Source organism: Chaetodon trifascialis, chromosome 5, assembly GCF_039877785.1.
Source record: "Chaetodon trifascialis isolate fChaTrf1 chromosome 5, fChaTrf1.hap1, whole genome shotgun sequence".
NCBI classification, from domain to species: Eukaryota; Metazoa; Chordata; class Actinopteri; order Chaetodontiformes; family Chaetodontidae; genus Chaetodon; species Chaetodon trifascialis.
The window spans coordinates 21,424,267-21,448,522 of record NC_092060.1 but is presented as its reverse complement, the minus strand read 5'-3'; the positions used below and the strand labels follow the sequence as shown (position 1 = coordinate 21,448,522).

General features: G+C 41.1%; 1 protein-coding gene across 1 annotated transcript in view; it reads left to right on the top strand.

The window, feature by feature from the left end:
- The window catches only part of tnmd (tenomodulin), a 43,827-nt gene that overhangs the window by 1,597 nt on the left and 17,974 nt on the right, over positions 1-24,256 (top strand). The window contains exon 2 of the mRNA XM_070963006.1: positions 1,346-1,480. Coding sequence (XP_070819107.1) covers positions 1,346-1,480 — 135 coding nt within the window. The remainder of the gene's footprint in view (positions 1-1,345; positions 1,481-24,256) is intronic.

Sequence of the window (24,256 nt, the reverse complement as noted above, 5' to 3'; positions counted from 1 at the left end):
TGTGACTGTATGCCATTGTTGCTAAATCGCATTTCCTCCTGTACATCATTCTACCATTTTTAAGATGATAATAAAACGGTTATATGAAGTATATATGGTATTACTTAGGACTATTTTGGATAAAACGCAAGTCCAAAGGTCACAAAAATCATACAGCTGTTATTCAGAAATAATTGCTGCACATTATTTCAAAAGTCAGCATGTTAAAGTGATGTCCAATCTACTGCAGCTCAACTACTATAACGACCTCAGCCACAATACAAAGCCAAAGCTGCTTTATCATCATTTTAGAAGACATGAAGATAAGCAACACCAATTTGGCTAATTGAAGTTTTTTCTTTTGCGTTTTCTTTTTTTTTTTTTTTTTTTACATATCTGCTTTTCTGTTGTCCTCTGAGACCTTCAAAAGTGGTCCAGTGTGAATGAGAAGCTTTCATTCGTCCCTGCTGGAGCTGCGACGGAACAAAAGCCTGTCTTTATTAATTTGTGGCCTTAAGCTTGGGGAATTGACTACAGCGGGCAGAGTTTTCATTTGAGGAAAAGTTTAATGAACGTAACCTTTCTGTGGCACTCGCTGGAGATGGTTAGATTTTTGCCATCATTTTGCAGAGTGACCAAATCAAATGGCATCTGTGGATTCAATGCAGTGCTGGAAAAAAGGGAAAATCAAAGGAAGAAAATTGATACGACGCTCATGCTATATATCTCTGTTTAACAGAGCTGTGAAGTGGGAGGAACTGTGTCAGATGACCCTTGTTCTGGATGTTAAAGCCCCATTCATTTTGCCCAGAGACAATTATAGTACATGACTCACAGTTGGAACACTTTGGCTTGGATGGATATGAAACTCTCCAGGTTGAATCATCAGTACAAAAGATGAACAACTACATTAGAAAATGCATAATTCTTGAATACTGTACAAAAACATTTCTGAGAGAAGTCATCGTGGACTCCCAAGGTTCATTTCAGCAAGAAGCGTCCAATCATAATGCTCAGATTCTGTTGCATGTGCAGCTAAAGGTGAAAGCTCAGGATTATGCTTGAGAACACTTAAAACGCAACCTGCTGCTTAAATCAAATCACACATAACATGTTAATTAATGAGATTTAGAGCTGCTAGTAGGCAGATTTATTAGCTTATGACACAGCTGTTTCCAGTCTTCTTGCTAAGCTAGCAGATAACATATTGATCTTCTCTGCTAACAAGAAAGTGAAAAAGCATACTTCCTAAATGTTGAGCTATTCATTAATCAACTGTATAACTGTTTATCAGTTAGACTGTGTGTTATATTGTTCTGGTTATCTGGATATATATCATGTAATACTGAACCTGTACTGTGTGCAGGTTGAGGTGGGCAAAGAGAAGAAGGCCACGTATCATGCCTACCAGCGAGTGGCTCTGGTTCTGGCTCTGATCTTCCTCGTTTTGGCTCTCTGTGTTTTCAGCCTGAGGTACCTGTGGAGCCCCAGTCTGGGGAAGGTAAGCCTAAACATCAGCTCATTGTTTGCCAGTCATCTGTCTTATTGCCACTGTCTGTGGTAAGTGTGGTCTTGATGAGAGACAGATGAAAGACACACTGAGTCTCCACATCAGCAAATCATACAGGTTGCATCAAAGAAAAAATACTCGAGTAAGGAAAATGGACGGCCACACAAAGAGCCAACAGCAGTCTCTGCTGTCTGTATTGTATTCTGCTAGATTAAAAGATGTGTGGGCTGTGGAAAAGACAGCTGTGTTTTGCTCTGCTCGTGTTTTGGCTGTCAGATCTGTAATTTCATGAATTCTTGGACCGAACCACAAGCCGCTTTTTACTGCTGCAAATGTCTGCCTGTTGCATTTATCTGCTTTCTGCTCACACTGTAAACATCTTCTCACAATGACGGATCCTGATAACTCAAAGCTGACCCTAATTGCTGCTGACCGGAGTGGCTACAGCAGGACTGAAACCTCTTGGCAATGTAATTGGGATAAACTCTTGTCCTGGCAATTCATCTTGTAAAATCCAATTCAATCACACTTGATGGAGAACATTTTCACTCTGCTTCTTTCCCCTGATTTTCCCAAGGGGCCAAAAAAGCTAATTTACCCAAGCTAGAGGGAAAAATACATCAATAATCTCACATCTAGAAATTGGAAGCTCTATACGTTCTGAGCACCGCTGTGAAGAGAAAATGATTATAATGAAATGATGGTTAAAATGAGCACATATATTTCAATCTTGACTGAATAAGTCTGCTTTGTATGTACTGTAAATGCCGTGAGGTGAACAGAGGGAAATGTACCGTGCAGGATGCTGCTTGCTGTTATAACAACATCTTTGCTGCGGCTAATAAACATTAATCCAGAATGCCACTATTCTTCTGCTTCTGCTTCCATTTAGATACAAATTTCAATTGCAGAAAGTCTCTTCTGAGCTCAGGTTAACCAAGGTTCATCTTCACTTCCTGTGTAGATGGCACCGTCCACACGCTCTCCTTTCAACACAGATATGATTCACCTTTGAGCCATCTCCTTTGTCCTTGTTAAATATTTCATGCCGGAGGTAGAGCAGTCATTATTTCCACTTTAATAAGCTGTGATCATTCTCACGTGGCACAAAATGTGTTGATGGTAGAGGTTGCCCTGGCGATGAATATCAAACCCATGGACCCTTGGTTTTGCTTTAATGGGGTCTTGAGGGGGAGGCTCATTCTCTGGCCTCCACATCTGCAAGTGAGATGGAGTCACTTCAAAGGAAAATCACCTGTCTGTCAGATGGGAACGTAGCTCCATCAGACACAGAAGGACGGTTAAAAAAAAATAGGGAACGGTATCCTCAGCATACTATCAAGGGACCACTCTTAAGTTAAAGAGATAGATTGATGGATTAGTTCTCCTGCATCAATGTGGCAGCCAAGACCTTTGTCTGATGAATGGGTGTTTGGTGCAACGCAGCAGGACACTTCTTGACTCGCCAGCTAATCCTGAGCAGCGTCTGGCACCTACTAGTATAGACTCTGGGCAGCAGAGCACCGTATCCACAGCCAGAGGGAGAGCACATCATTTATGGCAGAAAACACTTGTGTTGGGGGTTGTTTTTTATTTGAGCACAAAGATGAGCATCCTGGTGACAAGTCAAAGTCAAATTCTGCTGAAGTATAGTGCTTCTGTCAGAGTGCTCGAACGTATGGAATATATCTGAGATGTACAGAAAACTGAAATGTCTTAATCCTCTTTCACCAATGTAAAGCTCTTACTATTACATTTCACATACATTCATAATGTTCATACAGAAGTGATTTCTCAGTTAGACAGTTGGTAAAAGCTTGTATTCTTGTGTCCCAGCAGAAAACTCCACGTACAAAGCAATAAAAAAACATTTGATTGCAAAGTGGCTTCAAAAACTACATATTTATTAATGATCACACTGTAGAATGAGCTCAAAACATATTAAAGTGGTGATCAGTGGAAAAGAAGAGCTTTGAAAGTGTGCAAGACCAGCTTCCCACCTCAAAAACGAACACAGTATACTACAACCCCATCCCCCAAAGAAGTCGGGACGCTGTGTGCGATCATTTGCTGATCCTTTTTGACATAGACTCAACTGAAAACAGCACAAAGACAATAGATTTAATGTTTGACTTCAACACGTTTCAGACATGTTGGGACAGGAGCAACAAAAGCCCGGGAAAGCTGTGGAAAGCTCCAAAAACACCTGTTTGGAACATCGATGACAATAATAAAGTGCGGGTGGTCAATAGACTAGAGGAACGCTTCATAGGTGCGGCACATTTAGCACTTTGTGAAACACATGATTGTATAAAGGGGCTCAGGAACACTTCATAAAACCCGTCGGTAAACACAGCTCGTTGTCAAATGACGTTGGCATTCTGCTTTTATTTCTGTTTTACACACCGTCACAACTTTTTTTTAATCCAGGGTTGTGGATATAACTCATTGCACGTGAGCTTTGACCTTAGCGTGCTAATTAGAAGTCCAAACCACAGCATGACTGCAGCCATGAACAGTTCGTCTATCCTCGCAGTTCACCAAAGCAGCGTGACCCAGTGCACCCGCCTTTGTATAAATAACCACAGAATGGTAATTTGCTCTACGCATTGTATTTCAATATGACATGATAACCGCTTGGGATCTTCTTTTAATTACCTGAAAACATATGTTGTTACAGAGGCCTGGGGAAGATACTTTGCCGTAATTTTCTCTGCCTGTGTGTGTGTGTGTGTGTGTGTGTGTGTGTGTGTGTGTGTGTGTGTGTGTGTGTGAGGGCGTGGTTGTGCTTGTATGCATGTGATTGTGTTTGCATCAGTGTTTCAGTGTGTAGATTAGGTGCCTCTGCATTCTCTTTTGGCTCACGGCAAATTTCTGTTTACTATGTGCTCATTATTGTTCTGGGCCACAAGTCTCACTGGGGGATTTTGCCTCCTTGTAAATTAATCCTCTGTTATTACCAGTTTACATCAGCAACTCCGTGAAAATGGAATCTGGCTGGTGAATCCAACAGAAAAGTTGGAATGATCTGCCTTGACGAAATTATTTTTAAAAGCCGTTTCAGGAAAAAAAAAAAAAAAAAAGGAATAAAAATCTAGATGTTGATGTCTGCTCTGCGTTACGTCTTTAACGCACAGCATCCGAAATCTAAATTTTCATATCATTAGATTTGATGTATTCAGTGCTATTTTTAATTCATGAACCACTTTGAGTGAGATTATCTGCAGACCAGCAGCCGTGCAGACAGTAATTGTGAACCTGTAGACACTGTAAACCGTTTTTTCCTGGGGAACATTGAATAGCTCACAGGTGCTGTTGGGCTGTAGAGCAAAACTGCCTGAGAAATACATGAATGTCAGACCTGAGGAAAGTGCTCCATTATTCAAGCTGAAATTGCATTGCTCACCTTGATGCCTTTCCCTCTCCGGTCCCAAGGTAGCTGCTGAGTTGTCGCTCCTGATGGCCTCTTAAATGCCTCACTGTCAGGAGTGGCTTCTTTAATGAACACTACTGCGCCTGCTGCTTTTCCTCTGGTCACAGGTGTATGGCTTTTCAAGGCCGGGCCCCCCTTTGTTTATTTATTGCTCATAGGCTGTGTATACCCAACAGTCCCCTCAGTGTCCAGATGTCAACATGCAAGAGGGGAGGGACGCACAAGATTTGATCATGATATGATCCTGCTGTCGTGCTGATGTTTTTTTTATCTTCCTAGTTTGTCTCCAGGAATAAAATAAGACAGTGCTAACTTCTCCTCACACTGTTTGTTTACTCAGTCTCATGTGGAGGAATTATTATTCTGGGGAGGTAACAGGGCTTATCTAAACAGCTGGTTTGCCAAGACCTTTTGGGAGGCCTAGCCCTCAGTCTGTAATCTTTTCTGATTTTACACGTCAGGCTCATTCATTCATTAGCAGGCCAGTGTCCACTGGTGTTTCTCCCTGGCTGTTAAATTAGGCCGCTGTGGGCTCCCTCCTAAGATGATGCATTATGCCTTCTACTCAGGGAACAGTCAGGAGGAGGGAGGGGATGCAGACCGGGAAAAACAAAAGAAGTTGTTTTAAATTGTTGCCAGTAGAGTGCCTGAGGTAGGAAGGCTTCATGGCGGTTGTGGCACATTGCCTTCTTCTGGGACGGTGACTGCTACAGAGAGCGTGACAGCACTGCAAAGCCCACCGGGAGTTATTTATCTTGCCATACAGCATTTTAGTGTGTCTGTGATTCTCTTTGTAGAAGCTAGAATAATATGGGTGCAGGAAAAATCACCATCTTAATTGCCAGTGCTTCATTTTGCCAATCCACCAGCAGTTCATGTGCAGCATTTTGTATATACAGTGCTGTGGGTAAACAGACACAAATGCTTGCCTTTTTTTTTTTTTTTTTTTTTCCAGGCTCCTGTTCTCTCCCCTCCCTGTCTCACCAGTGTGACTGCCAAGTAGACTTCTCTGCTCTGTTGTACAATTTAGAATGTGATTGAGCTTTCACATCCACTTTCACTCTCCCAGTAAGTCTGCACCGTTTATAGCCCCGATGTGCATTCACAGCCACAATGCTGGGGCGGAGAAGTGAACAGCAAACTGGAGCCACTCTGTTCATCTGTCGTTTCTCAACATATCTGAGGATGCAGATCAGATATTTTGCTGTTGTGTTGCTCTACACTCTGGTGGTTCCTGATTTTAGAAATTAGTAAATCTTTATTCTGAAAACTGGCTGTGTCACTGTGCAAAGCTATATATCTGTCAGCAATTAAATGGTTGCATTGACTTTTTGCGAGTTTGCCCCATTAGTCACCTTGCTCAATATGTGAGGAGCGATGCGGCATCTAAATCATCCCTGCAGGTCTCTGTCTGCTGCACAGTCTAACACTTCATATTAAATAACCTTAGCTGATTAGCCTTTTTTGAATGTGAGAAAATGAGAACTTGTAGCAACTCTAAAAGTTGGAATGTTTGCTAATTTTAATGACATACATCCAGACCTGCCAGGCCTGTTAAGGTTTTTTTTTTTTTTTTTTAGATTGGTGAAATAAACATGAAAAATCAGCAGAAATTACACACTTTTCCAAGGAGATCTTTCATCCAGTGAAACTTCAAGTGTTTACACAGGAAATGAGCGAAGTAAGTGAGACAGCTGAGTTTTCAGAGCCGTAATGAACCTCATTAATGATGAGATATTCATTCCAGAAGTTATGAATCTGTAAGTCACAGAATTAAAGATGATGGGTTAACATACTAGATAATGCAGTCATTTGGATGACCTTCTGTGGCTCAGTTCTGGAGTCACTCCAGTTTATTATGTGACAGGTTGAAAAAAGGAGCACTGTGCATGTGCAACAAAACAAGCACCCACTCATCAAAAGTTGCTCCATTGCACCATTTGTGGCCAAAAACCCCACAGGAGACCTTTTAGTACTACTATTGCAGTGCACTGCAAGAAAAAAACTTTGAATTTGAACGATAAAGAGACAACAGTGAGGATGTCAAGCTTCACTAAATTTATTAAGAAGGAAAAATGACACGTTAAGTACAACATGGACAGATTTTTGACAGTGAAGAATGGAAAAGTGGCGATGCTCATTAAGTAAACATGTCAGTCAGAAGAAGCCCATCCTGCTCTCAGAGGGAGAGTCTTGAGTCCTTTGTATTTAAAACACTGGCAGTTTGGGCAAAGTTTAACTTGCATTTTTGCAAATTTCAAAAAATTGTAACTGGTTGATAAAAATTCAGCTGATTTACTCAACGGGGGGCATAAAATCTGCTTCCAATGGTGGGGCATGACAAACAGTCTGAAAACAACGTGCCCTATGGGGTCAGTGATGCTGGTGTATCATGGCAGTTCCATCTTATGTGTCTTTGTCTGTGTCTCTGTGTTTGATACAATGCAGTCATGATTTCTGATGGTCCAGTTGCCCAAAGAGCCACTTGATATTTAAAATACTTTATATTTTGAAGCATCTGAATGCTCTGAAGTATTTGTGATTTCTTTTTTTTTTATACTGGATGTGTAGTTATCCAGCACTCATCACCACGAGTATGATGGATGACAGCTGCTGCTCCGCTGCTGCGTCTCATTTGCCCAGAAAATGTACTACACTTTGTCAGCTGATGGTGATAAAGCTTGTCAAAATCCTTCCCCTGGTATTTGTGACGACAGCAGGACTGACCCATCGGCCTGCATGAGCGCCTACGACGTGTATGGATGAAATAGAAGGTCCAGTTCATGTTAAATGCAGGAGGAGGACGATGGTTGTTTTGATTTTTCAGCTCCTCTCCCCGGTGTGAGCGCAGACCCATCATTTTGGAAACACAGCTTTCTTCTAACCGGTTCCACCAGGGGTCTCAGACTCCTTAAAGTACAGTGTGTCCTCTGGGCTTTTGTCTCTTGCTGAGATAATGTGGGGCTCATTAGCTGTCTGGCAGGAACAAATAATAGCCTGGGTGAAATGTTGCAGGGTTTAATTAACAACATTGCTGTCATACGCTACATATTAATATCAAAATTTATTCCTGCTGAGAAGCACATTTTTACACTGTCTATCAGGACTTGAGTTTGAACATAAGGCACGCTATATGACTTTGCAAGTTTTATGCCTCTAAAATGGCATTGCATTAATCACTGGATGATTAAACTGCATTTTAATAAGGTTACAAAAAGGAAAAAACTCTTTTTATTTCTTATATTTGCTGCTGTGATAATTGCACGTAGAAAGATTCACGTATTCAAAACACAAGGTGCAGAGCTGGAGGTGGTAATTGTGATTTTAGGTACGTTATAAATCTGCAACAAGCATTCGTTAATAATGGAAAGAACATCCTGTCTGTCATTTAGATCTGTGCATGTGCAAGATGAATAGTTCGCTATCCTCGCCCCTTATATATATTCAGCTCTTTTCATGTAATCTTGCTTGAGGTATGTTCTTTTGCCTAAATTAACCCCGTGATCCTCTGTGATTGAATCCATTTACGCTTAATTTACATTATAACAGTGGTTTATCAGATGACGGATTTACTTTGCTTATGAATGTCTTGTTTCTGTTTCGCAGTTTCGGTGCAAAGAAAAGAAATGTAAATGCTCTCGAATTTTATGTGAAGGTGTGATTATCTTAGTAGCACAGTGATAATCATATAATCTTTACAGTTATTCAACACATTGTTTTATTTGTTCTAAATTGATTGGGGGTGCAAATGAAATAAACATTTCATGTATTATTCAGACTTCATGTTCACATAATAGTAAACTTTGTTTCCTGTGATGATAGTTAGATATGTATAGCACTTTTCATGTAACGTGCAGCTCAAAGTGCGTCACAACAAAGAAATCACATGGATGGAAAAGACATAGAGTAAACATAATGGAAAGAATTCGGCTTTGTGCGTTACTCTGTAGGTAATTTGGTCTCATGCAAACCTTATCTTATCCAGCAGGTGGAATATTTCTAGGTATTCTCATAGTGACAAAACCAACATTAAATCCAATATTTCCAGACTGGACCTTTCTGCTCACCTTCTTAAGTGGAACAGACTGTGCAAATGTCGGATTCAAACATCGATTTTGCCCCCGAAGACATCTGAGGACGTCTGTGGGATCAGAGAAATACATTTGAAGATGCTGGATAACAGGTTTCGGAAGGAAACACCATGTGACCAAATCACATACAGAGTGCTGATGTCACCAATGGAGCTCTGCTGGGTGTCAGTGGGTGGCTTCAGCTGCCAACACTCGACCTAACCTGGACAGAGTCATTCAGATGTTCCCAGGGTTCAAGTTTGGGTTTTGACTTAATCACAAACAAAATTTTAAACTCGGGATCTTGGGTATGGGCTCCCAGCTGGAAACAAAAAGGTTGTCAATGGAAGTGACATAGGCTAATAGTCGAGGATGGCCGTTTAATGTGAATAATTACATAAAACTGTTTGCACAACATAACACTGAGCGGCAACCTGCTAATTTCACATTTGAAAAAAAATCACATTTGTGTTCATGTTCAAGTCCCAACCAGTTGCAAAAATCCTGAAAATCATTCCTGTAATTTGCTCTTTCTAAGTGCTTCATTTGCATGTCTTTCATCAGTGGCTGACCACGGTGAACCACGTGGGCTTGGTAATAAATTGTGCTGAACAACTGAGTCAAATGATGACGCTTCAGAGCTTCTTCTTTTTTCAGTGGCATGAAACAATGTTAAGCTGTAGAATCACAGACCCACACCACTGGGAGCATAATGTGTTGTGTTTCCCCAGCGGGTCTTCAAAGTATTTTTCAATGTTATTAAAAAGAAGAGAAGACCAGCACTGACATGCAACCCACACAGGGGCCATGGCAACAGACCAAGAGCTTCTCATCAGTACCCAGAGTCCCAGTGTGATAGCAAAGTGTCTCTGCATAGGATTATCACTCCCTCTTTTATTGTGTCTTCAAGGCAGCAGCATGGTGTAAACAATTTTTGAGAAATTATGAGCCTGTACATCTACCTGAAGCCCTGTTAGGAATTGTTCAGTCTACCTTGTTACAGGCTTGTTCTATATGTTATGAGGTGGAGATGAAGTAGTGGTGGTGGTGGGGGGATGTTGTTCTGGGAATGCTATGATATGAAGAAGAGAGGTGGTCGCGCTCTTGTTGCAGTGAATCCAACTTTGATCATCCTGACATCCTGGCCGCGGATGTCTGCTGAAGCTGCTGTTATTGGTATTTGTAGCAGAAACAGTATCTTGGCATTTTCACTGTAAGCTGAATGTAGACTGCTGGCTTTTATTGCTTTCCAAGCACAATTTGTTTATGCATAAGTTGGCACACAGATAAATGCAGTACACGCACTACTGATAAATAGCAAGGCAACTATCTATTGTCATCTGTTGGTAAATTGCCAGAGAATTTAAATGTGTCACATCCCCAATATTGAGTGAACCTGAACAAATGGAAAGCGTTTTTGTCCTTCTGAACCACCAGAAGTTCAGCCTTCATTGACTTTTAATAAAATGCTACTTGGACTTTTTTCTCTTTAGTGGCTTTAGTGGCTTAAAAACTTTCCGGTTGCTGTTAATGCCGTTCATCTGGCCAAATTATTACCTTGCGTCTAAATGATCCAAATTGCAGCCTTACAGCTCTCACAAGCTGTTTCTTAAATGCCACTTAGCTGCTGGAGCCCAGAGTGTGCTCTTGTTGATTTATTAAGAGACTGAATGGCTGAAAACCAGCAGAGCGACAAGGAGACGTATCCACTCTAGAGGTCACCCACCTTGTGACTGTCTGCCATAGTTCAGAGGCTGTTTGCAATATTTTGTCTGTTGAAGTCTGTTTCAGATCCTGAGATATGCATCTGAATGCATCAGAGTCTCCGGGGGATACCTTTGATGAATATTTCATAAACCACAACGGGGCCTTTTATTACAGGAGATTGGTCGTATTCAAATAACGTGTTCACCTCAACAATAAGCAACAGGATTCATTCAGCACTCCTGACAAGGAGCAGATTGTTCTTCAGCTTGGCACAGTGGTTACTAGGCAGGCAAAGGCACAAAGGGAAGATGCAATAATGGAACAATGCAATGACAGGGATAAAAGAGAAATGGCACGACACCATCACAGCCCAGGCCTTTTAATGGCATTTCATTTTTTACTGGTTGTTGATACTGTGGAAGACATATGTTAGCTTGTGGAATTTGGGGAGGACTACATCGTTTGTCATGTCCCAAAAAAGTGGTTTAACGCCATCTTTAAAGGCCTTGTGAGGTCCCTCTGTTCTCTCTTACAGTTGGCAGGTGAAGATAAAAAACTACACTCTTGGCCATGTAGGAAGGCCTTTTTTATCCATGTTATTGAGGTGAAGAAGAAAGCCACTATTTCTTCTTTCTAGTTTATCTCGGGTTTGGCTGGAACTTGAAAATAAAATGTTGAAAGTAGATCAAACATTGGTTAAATGTAACTTAGCAACATCTCATTTTCAGCCCGGGTAGGGTCTGTGTCACATTTGTTTGAACAGGCAACTTTGTGTCTTGAAAAACCTCTATGGCATATTTATAATGCTAAGATTGTGTGTTGTGAATTTTGTAAAAGTTGTAACTGCAAAAAAAAAAAAAACATTAAAAAGAGAGGAAAATATGAGCTCTTTAAGCAAAAAGTCCAGGAAACAACACATTCCCCAAGCTGTTGTACAAAGAAAATACAACCCTTTGTTGTTTTCACTTTGATTTTTATTGAGATTGTAGAAACAAGCAACACATCGAACAACAATATGTCTCCCTGTGTTGACCAAAAGTACCGAACAACTCCCAAAGTTCCCCGTGCTCGCCTCCCTCCTGAACGCAGCTCTATTACGAGCACAGTAGCACGTATCAAGGTGATTTATTGCCAGAGAGAGCTCAAGTTGTTTAAAATGACTGGTGTGATTAGTCATATATGCTTCAGAGCTGGAAAAGAGGTGCACAGTGCTCCTGTAAATTAACAGCAGCTGCAGACTGTAGTCGACCACAGCAAGGTGGTCAAACGTGGTAAGCGGTGGAGTCGCTGGGGGACAAGGAGAGAAAGTGGGTCATTACACCCCTTTCAGGTATGAGTAGGTTGACAGAAGAGAAAGGTAGGCTACGTTCAAGATTCAGAGGCTCCACAGTGAATTGATTTCAGCAATGAAAATAAAACAGGAGAAGCATGATAGTCGGTGAGTTCTGCCAAAATTCCACACTGCACAAATATGCTCCATTTATTCCACAACCCCTCAGATACCTCCACGCTCCATTATTCCTGACAAAGAACTGCTCCTGAACAACCTTTTTATGTGGTAACTGTTTTTTTGTTTTTAAAGCAGTATTATTTCCTCTTCCCTCCACGTTTTTTTTTAGCCTAAAGTGCTCAAGAGAAAACATTTTTAACCTCTAGTTGGTTCACACTGAACCAACAAGGCAACAGCCAAGCGAAGAATTTGGAACTATGCTCACTTTCCAACTTTCCAAAGACTGACACCACTCTTAGGTGCATTTAATATGGAGCTAGAGTTAGAGGGTGATTAGCCTAGCTTAGCACAAAGACTTGAAGCGGGGTGACACAGAGTTCAAAGATATGCCTACCAGCACTGCTCACTGTTCAACACGCTGTATCTTAGTTGTTTCATCCTGACAAAAACAGAAATGCAGACAGAGATTTATTTGCTGCGACTGTTTCTATAGTATTTCTCCTTATATATAAAACGTATTTCCCGCTGCTTCTAGTCTTTATGCTAAACTTTCTTAACTACTTATTTAGCGTACAAGCATGAGAGTGTGACTGATCATCTCTTCAACTATGAAAAAAGTGTAGTTCCCAAAATGTTGAGCTATTTCTTTAAAATCTTTGGACAAATCTACATGGCCTGCTGTAAAAGAACTTAAATAGAAGAGTTCATATATCTCAAAGTGTATTATCGCCAGACCGGTGGCCTTCTGCACCACCCAACACTGATACCAATCTGATTAGGACTCAAACCCATTACCTCATGAAGCTCAAGCATTTTCACCACCACTATGCCTACATAAACAACTTTTTTCGAGGAGGTTCTTGATGGACTTACAGTAATTTATTTTTCCAGTGTGCTGCACTTTAAAGGAAAAATCCACCCTCGTCTACTCTTAGTCTGTGAAGTATCATCGGTGTATGATGTTTAATGCACTTCAGGAGTGTTTTGTGATGAAATGTTGTAATTCACTCTTTGGTAAATCTACATTCTTTTAACCAGTGGCAGGTAATTGTATACGTTTTCTCCTACAGTTGATTTGTGTGATTATGGAACATCGGTGCAAAATGGTGAGATGAGAAATTAGTGTTTGCTCTTTGCTCCTGTAAGCCTGACCGTCATCACTGATGTCTTATCCACTGGTTGTCATACATGCTTGTGTCATTAGACTCCACCGTAGCTCCACTGGAAATATGTGAGAGTGGCGGCGTGTTTGCGAGTGGTCTGCTGTAAAATGAGAAAAATACACTATCAAGCAACAAAACTGGCGGCTTGGAGGGGCAGTACATGCCAGTAGCTGTTTGTTTTAACAGTGTTAATGTGCTTGAGGAAGATGGCTCCATTAAGCTTTTGCATCTTGACACTTTCTAGCTTATTTGTTGAAAGGCTAATGACCTCAGCGTTTTCCTTAACTGCCCTTTGGCATTGGCAGCTGTAAAACATTTTAGCATCAAATTGATGCTTAAAGTAATTGCTTGGGTGAATTCCCAAAAGCACTTTAACCCCACGCCAACCTAGTTTTAGCTTTCCATTTAATGCTACATACACCACATACTCTCACTGCAATTTTTGTATGGCTTCCAAATGCATATTAACATACCACAAAAATGCCAGAGTTCAGGCTCAAGTACGCAAATTCATAAATTTCAGTGAGATCAAAATACGTTGACGTTATTTTTCATGTCAGTCTAGTGAGGAGTAAATATTCCAGCTTCAGCAGATTTTTCAGTCAAAGCATGCATTGGTGCTTGCTGGTGCTATTGATAGAACTTCCTGGAGATAAAAAGAAACTTGGGCACTGTTCATAATTGCTTGCATGCAGCTATTTACCTCCACATATAACAAAACCACAAAAAAGACTGGTGCTAATTACAATGCAGAAATGTTTCAGTGCCTTACAAATGCTTATACTTAGAGCCAGAGCCTGACTTTGCATCCTTTCATTACACACTGACTGGGCACATGCATACAGCTTCCAGACAAAAGTCGAGACGACATGTTTGCTGTTGTATTTTGGACGATTCCTCCGAGTTTGCTTCCAAGAAAGCTTAGTGTGGTTGTTGATCTGAAAGTTAGGCATATTTTACTGACTAAAAATAAAAATGGAATTACATGAAATAGACATTTGTTCTTGTCTTGAAATGCGGACGACTTCCAGCACAGGTTTTTCTGTGACCGAGGTTCATGACACCTTCACAGGAAGTAACAGTAGCTGTTCTGTCAGTTGGTTGCTAATAGCAACCACTGCTGACACAGTACCACGGCAGACAGGCTGTGATTGAAATCGCATACTAACATACTGCATACTACATACTCAATCAGTATGTACTACACACTGCCTACTAAATGATCCATTAAGTATTCCATTACCAGCCGACTGCTCACACTGAAGTATACTCAAGCAATGCATTTTCTCTGCAGCACATGACCGTATCAGTCACGACATTACCGGCCTGAGCCGCCGCTGAATGAAAGCTCTTTATCACTAATGTAAATCAACATTACCTCTTCCACTCCGTGCAATGATTTCCAGTATCATTTTAAGGCAAATTAGAGAAAAAGGAGGAAAAAACCTGATTAAAGCTACTGTTTGAGGCTCACGTGTGATTTATAGAAGAATGAAGAATAAAGATATTCTGGGGAAAGACGGTTGATGTTGCTATTTCTCCTTCTTCACAATGCAATTTCACATTAACATGCCAGGTTTAGTGTCCCTCTCGCTCCCCAGTCTCACCCTCACCTTCCCCCTGTCCTGTACACGAGCACGGCGCCACCTGTTGCTGGTTGGCTGGAACAGTGTTGTGTTTGTTTCCCATTAACGGGGCTGTTTATAAAAACCCTGATTTTTTTCCACACACACACAGAACAGACATCAAGTGGACGGTGAAGAGATGTTCGCTGAACTCAGCAAATATCAACAATCTTTGATATGGAACAGAATGACTCGGCCCACCTTTAAGGTAAAATAACTACGTGCATTAAGATCAAAGATGGACCATGTTAGCAGCTACTGTTGGTATACCTGACAGAGAAGGAGGTTATAGAGCTGAGCAGGTGACTGCAAGTGAAGAGAGCCAGGAGGAAGAGGAGGAAGAGGAGGAGGAAGACTGCTATCTCAATGTTTGTCACTGGCCATTCGTGTTGTCTTATGGAGTCTACCTGAATAAATACGATACTCACTACATATTGGCTGCAGTGGTCTGTGTGATTGTGGATCAAGGGGGGCCTGGGGGCATGACGAGCTGCAACCACAGGCCCAAATCTCAACTCTGAAAACATTTTTGCAAAACTGCAAAAACTTATAATGACTAACATAGAGCCAGTATGCTACTAATATGCATGCTAACAGCTTGTTGTATACATCTCAGTAGGAGGTGGTGAGGGTCAACATTAAGGCAGAATTCATTGTCATTCCCTCTCCATCTACCCAGTATACACTGGGACAGAACTTCGTTCCGTCACTGGTGCATGGTACACAGAAAGAAGAGACGCAACAAAAAACAAAAGGCATTATTAAGTTGAGTCTGGGAGGACGGCGGGCATACAAAGCCCAGGACTCTGACAGCCCGCATCCTGAGTCATCCTCGTGGTTAAGACAGCACCAACACTTTGGTCAAGGTTAGAGAAAGACTGAAGTGAGAGCAGAGAATGGAGGGAAACGGTTGTCAGAAAGTTCAGTATCTTTGTTTCTTTTATTTATATACCTTTTAAATCCCTTTTTTCAATTAAAGATTATGATGTTACAGATCAGTTGGGAATCACTTTATTGAGTTTCTGATCTAATTATTCTTATGAATGTGGATGTTAAAAGGGATAATTTCAGTTAAAGAGGAGGATTAATTAGTTTTGGAGTGGAACCACAAATGTGTATTGCAGTTTAAAAAAATGCTTTAAAACAATAATGAACAAAAATAAAAGTCAGATTTATTTTATGTTGTGTTGTTTTCCATTGCACTGTTTTTGTTTTGTGTTTGGAGTGATTGCCTTTTTTTTTTTTTTAATTTTTACCAGTTTGTGCAGCCATTTACAGAGTGAAATAATTTTCTTTTCCAATATATATGCATGTCAGTGTGCTCATTGACAAGGACGCTGAAACCAACAAACAAACAAAAAATAGATGCAGTGTCATAAAATGAGGAGGGGTCTGTGCACACCTGCTGTATTTCCACTGTTTGTGACATGTTGCACCATGTTGTATTCTGTCAGGTTCTCTTCAGTGAGACTGATCCCATGCACTGCCAATGGGCTCATTCTACCCTGTACCAACTAAGCTGATGACGCATTAGCGACTGACCAGTATTTCCTAAATTGAATTTTCCAAGCTGGCGTTTGTCCAGAACAAGCTGCCTGTATTCAGCCGGCATCACCAAACAGCAGTCTGCATGTGTTTGGCAGCCGGGGAGCATTCCTACTTCATTTATCCAAATTCTCCAGGCCTTGGGAGTTGACAGGCTTGGTAATCAGTGTCCACAAGCATAATCCCCACGGTCTCAAGACACCACACAATCAGATCTCCCTCTCTTTCTTCCCCCTCTCTTCCTCTCAGATTTTAAAATCACCTTGCAAGAGGAAACACATCCACAAATATGCATACCGCAGAGAGTCTGACAGATACACGTGTGTTCAGATGTGCGAGGGCCATCTCCACCACTGTTTCTGGCTGGGAAATCTATACTGGCTGTAATTATTTCCCTTGTGGATCCTCATTTTCTAGTAATATCTCCATAGGAAGCTGCTCTCACTCTGCTCTCCCCTTAAGCTTAATGTATTATGTTTCCTAGAATTCTCCTCTCAGGTTTGTTTTCATTACCTGTAATTTTCTTGTGTTTCTGTTGAAACTTCAGTGTGTGTGTGTGTGTGTGTGTGTGTGTGTGTGTGTGTGTGTGTGTGTGTGTGTGTGTGTGTGTGTGTGTGTGTGTGTGTGTGTGTGTGTGTGTGTGTGTGTGTGCACCTTTAATCGTCATTATTCTAGGGGAGGATTAATTATTGTGGCAGTAACTGTGTTCGCTTGTATTTGCAAAGGTTACACCTGCAGTGGCAATTTCCAGCGTGTCTGACAGAGAGCTTCCATTTTAACTCCTGAGAAAATGAGAAACTTTAATAAAAACAACACTGCCAACCAGAGTGCAACCAGAGTACTTGGGAGGCATTAGCAGACATTAGATATGTGGCTGCTCATGTGAGGACACTTGAGCTTTGAAAAATAAGTCTGGTGCAGGCTGCTTGAAGACAAGGATCCAGCAGCAAAGATGAGGGAAACAGAGAGCTGAGGTGATCGGCTGACTCTGTTTTTCCATGCTCAGCTGTTTTCAGTTTAAGTCAGATGATTCCCTTTATACCTGTGAGACAAACCTTATTAAAGAGGCATTTTGGGGTTTTTTTTTCACTCATTTTCAGTTCTGTAAATCACTGTGCCAGAGCCATATTTCACTGCAAAATATTGGCCAGTCATAGTACTTCACAGATGTAAATCCTGGACAATGAGGCACAGATAAAAGCTGTATGAATGACAATGAAACAAACCTTAAATGTCTGAAGTCTGCACTGGTTTGACGTTACACAAACAATGCAACAGTGGCACGCTACAATAGAGAGGAGACATCTGGCGACATCAAACTCTGTGTGACTCAGCACCCAGACAGCATGACTATCGGCAGTTTTGTTGTCAGTGCAACTCAGGAATCTCCTTAAAAAACACTTTAAGAAATGTCAGCTTCTTCCGATCTTGCATTCACCGTCTATTTAAAGCAGCTCTCGAACAAGCAAACCACACTGTCACTTTTAGCCAGTTGAAGGCACAATCTGTGATGTGTGAACAAATGGGTCGGCCCATTAGCAAAGTTTCAAACACGGGTTTTAAACAAGCTCTGAGTCTGAAGTGGCAGGCAGATCTGGTGCACAGACTCACGAAACAACTAAATCTCAGTTATGAATGTTCTCGGATGCTGACGGTTTATTGACATATTTGTAAGCGCGGGCCTATAATTTTAATTATGTTCCTCAGACGCACTAAATACACAATTTTAATCAAGGAGTCAGACTCAGTCTCTCACAAATATATATGTGACCTGAAAATTACAAATGGGTCTTTTTTCAAAGTAGAAAAAGCACAGGTGTTACTAAACAACATGAACAAAGACTCTTCTATTCAGGCGTCCCAGTTAGTCCTGACAGTGTGACAGTGAGCCAGCATGCAACACACCAGGACCCTGAAACTGAAACAGCTAAATGGACTTTAGCCAACATTAATTTTATTATTTACTTAACCTTTAACCCACCATTAAGTAGGCACATTTGAAGGTGTACACAGGGACAGACTGGGTATCTGGTGAGCTGCCAGATGGCCCGCCTGGCCGCTCAAAAATAAAAAAGATTCATGTAATTTCAGCAAAAAACACTTTAATTCAGCCCTTTTATGTGATTCTTAAAAAATAGCCTGACATCTTTTCCCAACTTTAGACTGTCAAATGAAAGACATTTTACTGACATAAGGTGTGTTATCATCAGGGAACAGAATGTCTCAGGACAATTTGGAGGCCTTCGTGGTTATGGGAAGTTCTAGTGACTGAAAAATCTGGATTCAATATGACAATATGATTGATGGGGCTGTAGGGAAAAGCCAATTCCTTTCATGTCTTCTAACTGGGCTACATGATTGTAAGCCTGAATTAGTGAGGTTGTGTAACATTGTAGCTGCTGTGGTGGTTGTATTGTAGCTAACCTACAGAGAAGCTGTGATGGGATGCTGAAGTTGAGGAATTAAAAAAGCCTAATGCCATTTCAAATTACATATCAAACACATATGAATTATATTTCATACAGCTGAACTTGGCGTGTTGTAGCCGCTCTCACTAGCATTGTGTGCGGTGTCAACGCTTTTATAGTCTGGAAACTGCGTCCTTTGCAGCACCTCACACATGCCGAGTCGTTCCTCCACTTATAATTTTTCAAGGCAAGCATGGATAACACAAGCTTTGGGTATCTTTGCCTTCACAGCTTTATACCTGCTGAAATCAATTCATCTGTTTTATAATAGAACATATTCTTGTAACCCATCTCATTGCTGTGTCGTGTATGGTTTTGATGTGCTTTGTCAGAAGCGGAGGCTGCTGTTCAGTTTAGAAATTGGGCCTCTGTCTGTCGTAAATGCCAGGGCTGTTTTTTGACCCCAGTCCATCACTGAGAGGCCTTGTCTTGTTTGAAAATTCGATATCAAGCAAACATCACAACATTTTCAGTTTAATGTGAATTCCATTCAAAATAAATCTGTCAAATCACATCAATATTAATGCAAAGGCAGCATTCAATAATGGCGCAGCTCTCACCAGATAACTGGTGGCCTTCTTCAGTCAAGAAACCTCTTACAGCCGTGCAAATAGCGGCTCTATAGAAAACCAATGGTGTTGATCATTTACTGAAAGAACATAATGGATGTTTACAGCCAGATGTAGTGTAACCACATTAACCATCATAGTCATACAGGTAGGAGCTTTGTTGAATGTTAAGGCTCTGTTCAGTCGTGGCTCACATCCCATCTACTGACAGTGAAAAGTGTTTTTCACTGTAGTAATGAGCGTGATCTTTCCCTGAACTTGTAGTTTGAGTTTACTTCAACAATAGGACTGCAGATTAGAAACTGCTCACAAGTACTTACTTGCTTTCGACTGGCTTTGCAACTCTTAGAAACTACACTTCTATGCAACTGATCAGTTTTGCCAATTACAATTTGCTAAGAAATGTAGCTGCAGAATTATGACATCAGTGACCGGGGTTCGTATCCCAACTCACACACATGCTTTCAGCGATGAACTTTGGTTATGGGTTACGGATGGATGGCAGTGATCTTTTCCTAACCTTGGCCAGCTGTCGTTTAAATCAAACAATTAAATGCTTTTATGTCGTTTGTTATGTGTTGATGGTGTATTGCAGTAGCAGATATTATAAGAAAAACAACTGAAATACTTTTTACAGTGTCAACACTTTGCAACCTGGCAACATATTTGTCATCATATTGATTGAAAACAATCTGGGCAGCATTACATTTCTTATGAAATGTGCTTGCTGTTGCAAATTAGAAGTATATGTATCATTATTATTATTAGTGCCATATAGAATGTGAGGAGGATTTTTTTTGTCTATAATGAAATAAACTGTATCATATACAGTGAATATGTCATAATATATGGCTTGTTTTCAACAAAGCTTGAGTCCCTATGTGTTTTAAAACCAGCGAGGACGGTAAGAGGACTAAAACCAAAAGGACACAATGTTTGCCAGTGAGACTGTCTAAGCTGCTGCCCACCTCAATCTATCACAGGGCTGCCTATGGCTCCCAGGAGACCGGTGCACTGTGCAGCCCCTGCGCCACCTTGTCCCCTGCACTTCCCAACCCCCCGCCTCCACCGCCATCACCACTCCGCCGTGAGTGACAGGCATCCAGTTCCGCCTGACTGGAGCCTCTATCTCCGAACCCTCAAGGACAACTAAGAGGACATATTGTCATCAACTCATCTCTCTCATTCCCATGGCCGCCTCCTCCATAGATGCACATATGCACATTCTCTCTCTCTCTCTCTCTCTCTCTCCACACACACACGCGCTGTACCAACTGCGACCCACTCACCTGTAACAACATCTACGTGACCTTTGCTTAATGCCTTCGGGTTCCACACCAGAACCCATTCACACAAACAACCCGCAGGTCTGGTTGTGCCTGCCGCTTCTCATTCACTTCCTTCACTGGAGTCTGTGTTTGAAACCATGGAGATTGTTAAGAACCACTTCAGACAGAAACCTTGAACAGAGGAAATAAACAAGGCATTGTCTGCAAAGGCTTCCACACAGACGGCCTCACACTCGTGGGCTTGAATGGTGTGCAGATCTGAATTCTTGATCTCATGCTGTACAACAGTCTGACACATTTTGTGATGTGAGAAAAGACCAGCTGTTCCTGGGGGATTTTGGATGTATGAGAAAGGTAGTTTTTCAATAAATAACAAGAATTGGTGGGCAGTAATGCATCTTCTGCAATTAGTGTGCGTTTCAGTACAGTGCCAGGTTGCTATGTAACCTTTTGTTGCAATCAGAGAGCGGGACCCAAAAAAGGAACACCAACACAGTAGGTTTGGTCAAAAGGAGTGGGGTTTATTACAGGGGTTTGCTGGTTAGAAGATGTAGATGGGGGAATGATGGCAGGAGGGGAAGAGGGGCAATGGAGGGGGCTGGAGCGTGGCTGGACCGGAGCGAGGCGAGGGTGAGAGGTTGGCTGTCTGGGAGTGAAGCTGAGGCGAGGAGGCAGGTGACAAGCAGGCGGGTTAGACAGGCGGTTAGGCAGGCAGGACGCAGTGAAAAACAGCGAGTGTCAGCATGAAAAACCACAGACACAACAAATTCTCAAAATGACTGGCAATTCAAGGGGCCTGAGGACATGAGACAACTACAGCAGATCAAACAATGATCTGGTAAAGAATGGGTGAAGAGGTGGGGTTTATATACTGCGGGTTGATGAGCTGATTGAAAGCAGGCATGCAGGTGATCAGGGAGCTAAAGCACAGTAACACACAGGGAGACAGTGCAGTACTGGGCACAGCCACCACTGTGACACCTTCAAGTGTTTAAATGCACTGCTCAGTTTGTAAAAACAACAAATTCAAAAGAATTTTGAGAAATCAGGGAGCTGTGCAGTCTTTCAACGACTGGCCAGATTCATTAACAAACAGCTGTTTGATGACATAGTCGAGGAAACGCTACAACTGGAAAGTGTTGGGGTGGAGGTTGCTACACATCCAGCACCAAACAGAAGACCGTTAGTGATTAGTTAGCAAGCACAGTGAAGCCTTTAGCTGCTACATATTTCTCTCAGGAAAGGGGAGCAACTGTTTGCTCGCACATTTGCAACAAAAACTTAGCAAGGTGATATAAAATTGTGTTTATGGTGTGTTCTGCTTCCCCGGGTTTATTTATTATTTATCTAATGAAAGATTAGTCCAGCAGTGTTTGTTGCAGCAGAGCAGAGCCTTTCCCACCAAAATTAACAGGATAACTATTGGCTATAAATGGTTCATTCCTTGACATAAGTGTCTCTGAATGATTTAGCATTTGGACTTTGAGTTTTTTTTGGGTTTTTTTTTAAATAAATCTTGCATACTATACCTTTAAAGTCACAGTGGTTTCAAGAGTTTCAAAAGTATTAAAAATGCTCACATGTCGCCTTTGTAAAGACTGAGGGTGTAATATAAATTGGAGCCTCTGCTACTGTACAGCATGTGCTGGCCTTTTATGTGCTGTTCGGTGTCGTATGGGAAGCTAATTAACTCTCATAGTATCTTTTCTTTGAAAGGTTGTGCAACCAAGTGACAGTTTCAAGGAATTGCTGTTAAGAAATGGTTTCAGATAAGTAAATTATGAGAAACAAGTCCTCTTTAAATCTCCCGTTGCATATTTTGGAACATAAATGCACAATGGGAATAATGGGAATCAGCGCAAAACAAATTATAACGCTCATCGGCATTACAGAGAGGCAAAATATTGTGTTGCGCTCTAAAATCTTCCCCTTGTTGCAGCATAAATCACACTCCAAGTTTCCCAGTGAACTGAAGCATCTATAAGTGTCAAAAGAGGCCATACAGAGGCTATTCATTTCTATTTTGAGAATGCCAATTATGGTGCACAGCAGCAGCTTTGGATATTGAACCAGTTGAAGTCAAACTGTTGTAATACATTATTATCTATTTCAACCTGGTACGGTGGGGAGATTCTCACTGCTGGATTTTCATCAAAAGTGATAGCCTGCTGAAAATGTAATTCACTGTTTTAGTATAAATCAATAAGCCTCCAGAATCTATTCCCCCATTCCACCTTTATGTTAATATAAAAGAAATGCTCAAATAGAACTTTAATTCACCACACAGACTTTTAGACTGTTTAATAGCCCCAATTTTATCCATAACTGCTCAATTGACACTTAAATTTCAAGCCCATCTTAATTTGGCTTCTCCTGACGATTTGAAGTTCTACTTCTCTGTGGAGCCAAGGCTACTGTGACCCATGTTAATGGAGATTTATAGCCTAGTGCCATTCTAACAGTGATCTTCTATTAAGAATTATATCCAATTTGATCATTATTACTCTGACCACCCCCCCACCCCCCAAGAAAATAAAAAATAAAAAAAAAGTCATGGCTATTTGTAATGCAGTGTATTTAAATGTCCTGGATACTGCATCGCCGACACAAAACGTGAGATACTGAACATGTGAAAGAGTGTAAAGCTAATTTTGTGTTAGCGCCTTAGAGGACATTCAGATGTTTCTGATGAGGGATATAAATCCTGATGGACTCCCATCCGAGTGTATTCATTAATCATGCGTCTCATTGCAGAGGCTCTGATTTGCCACTGAGACAGATGAAGATGAACTCAGCAATATATTTCTCATCATAACACAACCCTCACATAAATATTAATAGCATCTTTTCAGCTGGTGGGCATGAATCATTTTTCAGACAGGGAATTTTAAGAGCTATCCATGCATGTCCAAGAACAGTACATAAGCAAGCAGTTGTGATAAACAACACTGCTTTAAGGCAACAGTGAGGAGGCTCTAACTGTACAGGAGATTCAAAAGGTCTTTATTTTTCCTACATCAGGCACCCTCTATCAGTATAATAATAATACTTTACAGCTTGTCAACACAAATATTTTACTTCTTCAAGTGACATTTTCACTGATGTTACAGCAGTTCAAGCAGCTCTTTTTTTGATGTCATTTTATTATATCTTGTCAAAACTGTAGCTGCTGTGATGTTTCAGACCATGGATGTTGTGAGTGTAATTGGCAAATATGAGGAGTTAAAGGAAATTTTATACTTTAAAGGCCCTGTGATCACTACTAATAATGGCTCAGATGGCTATGTTTAAGGTTATGGGGTTCCTTATAGTGACTTACGCACAGATTATTATCACCAAATTCTACAGTTCTCCTCAGTTCTACAAAGCATTTTGGGGTCTTTCTGCTCATTATATGTCAACAGCTTTAACTGTTTTGGTTCAGTTTGACTGGTCTCATCAAATTCTC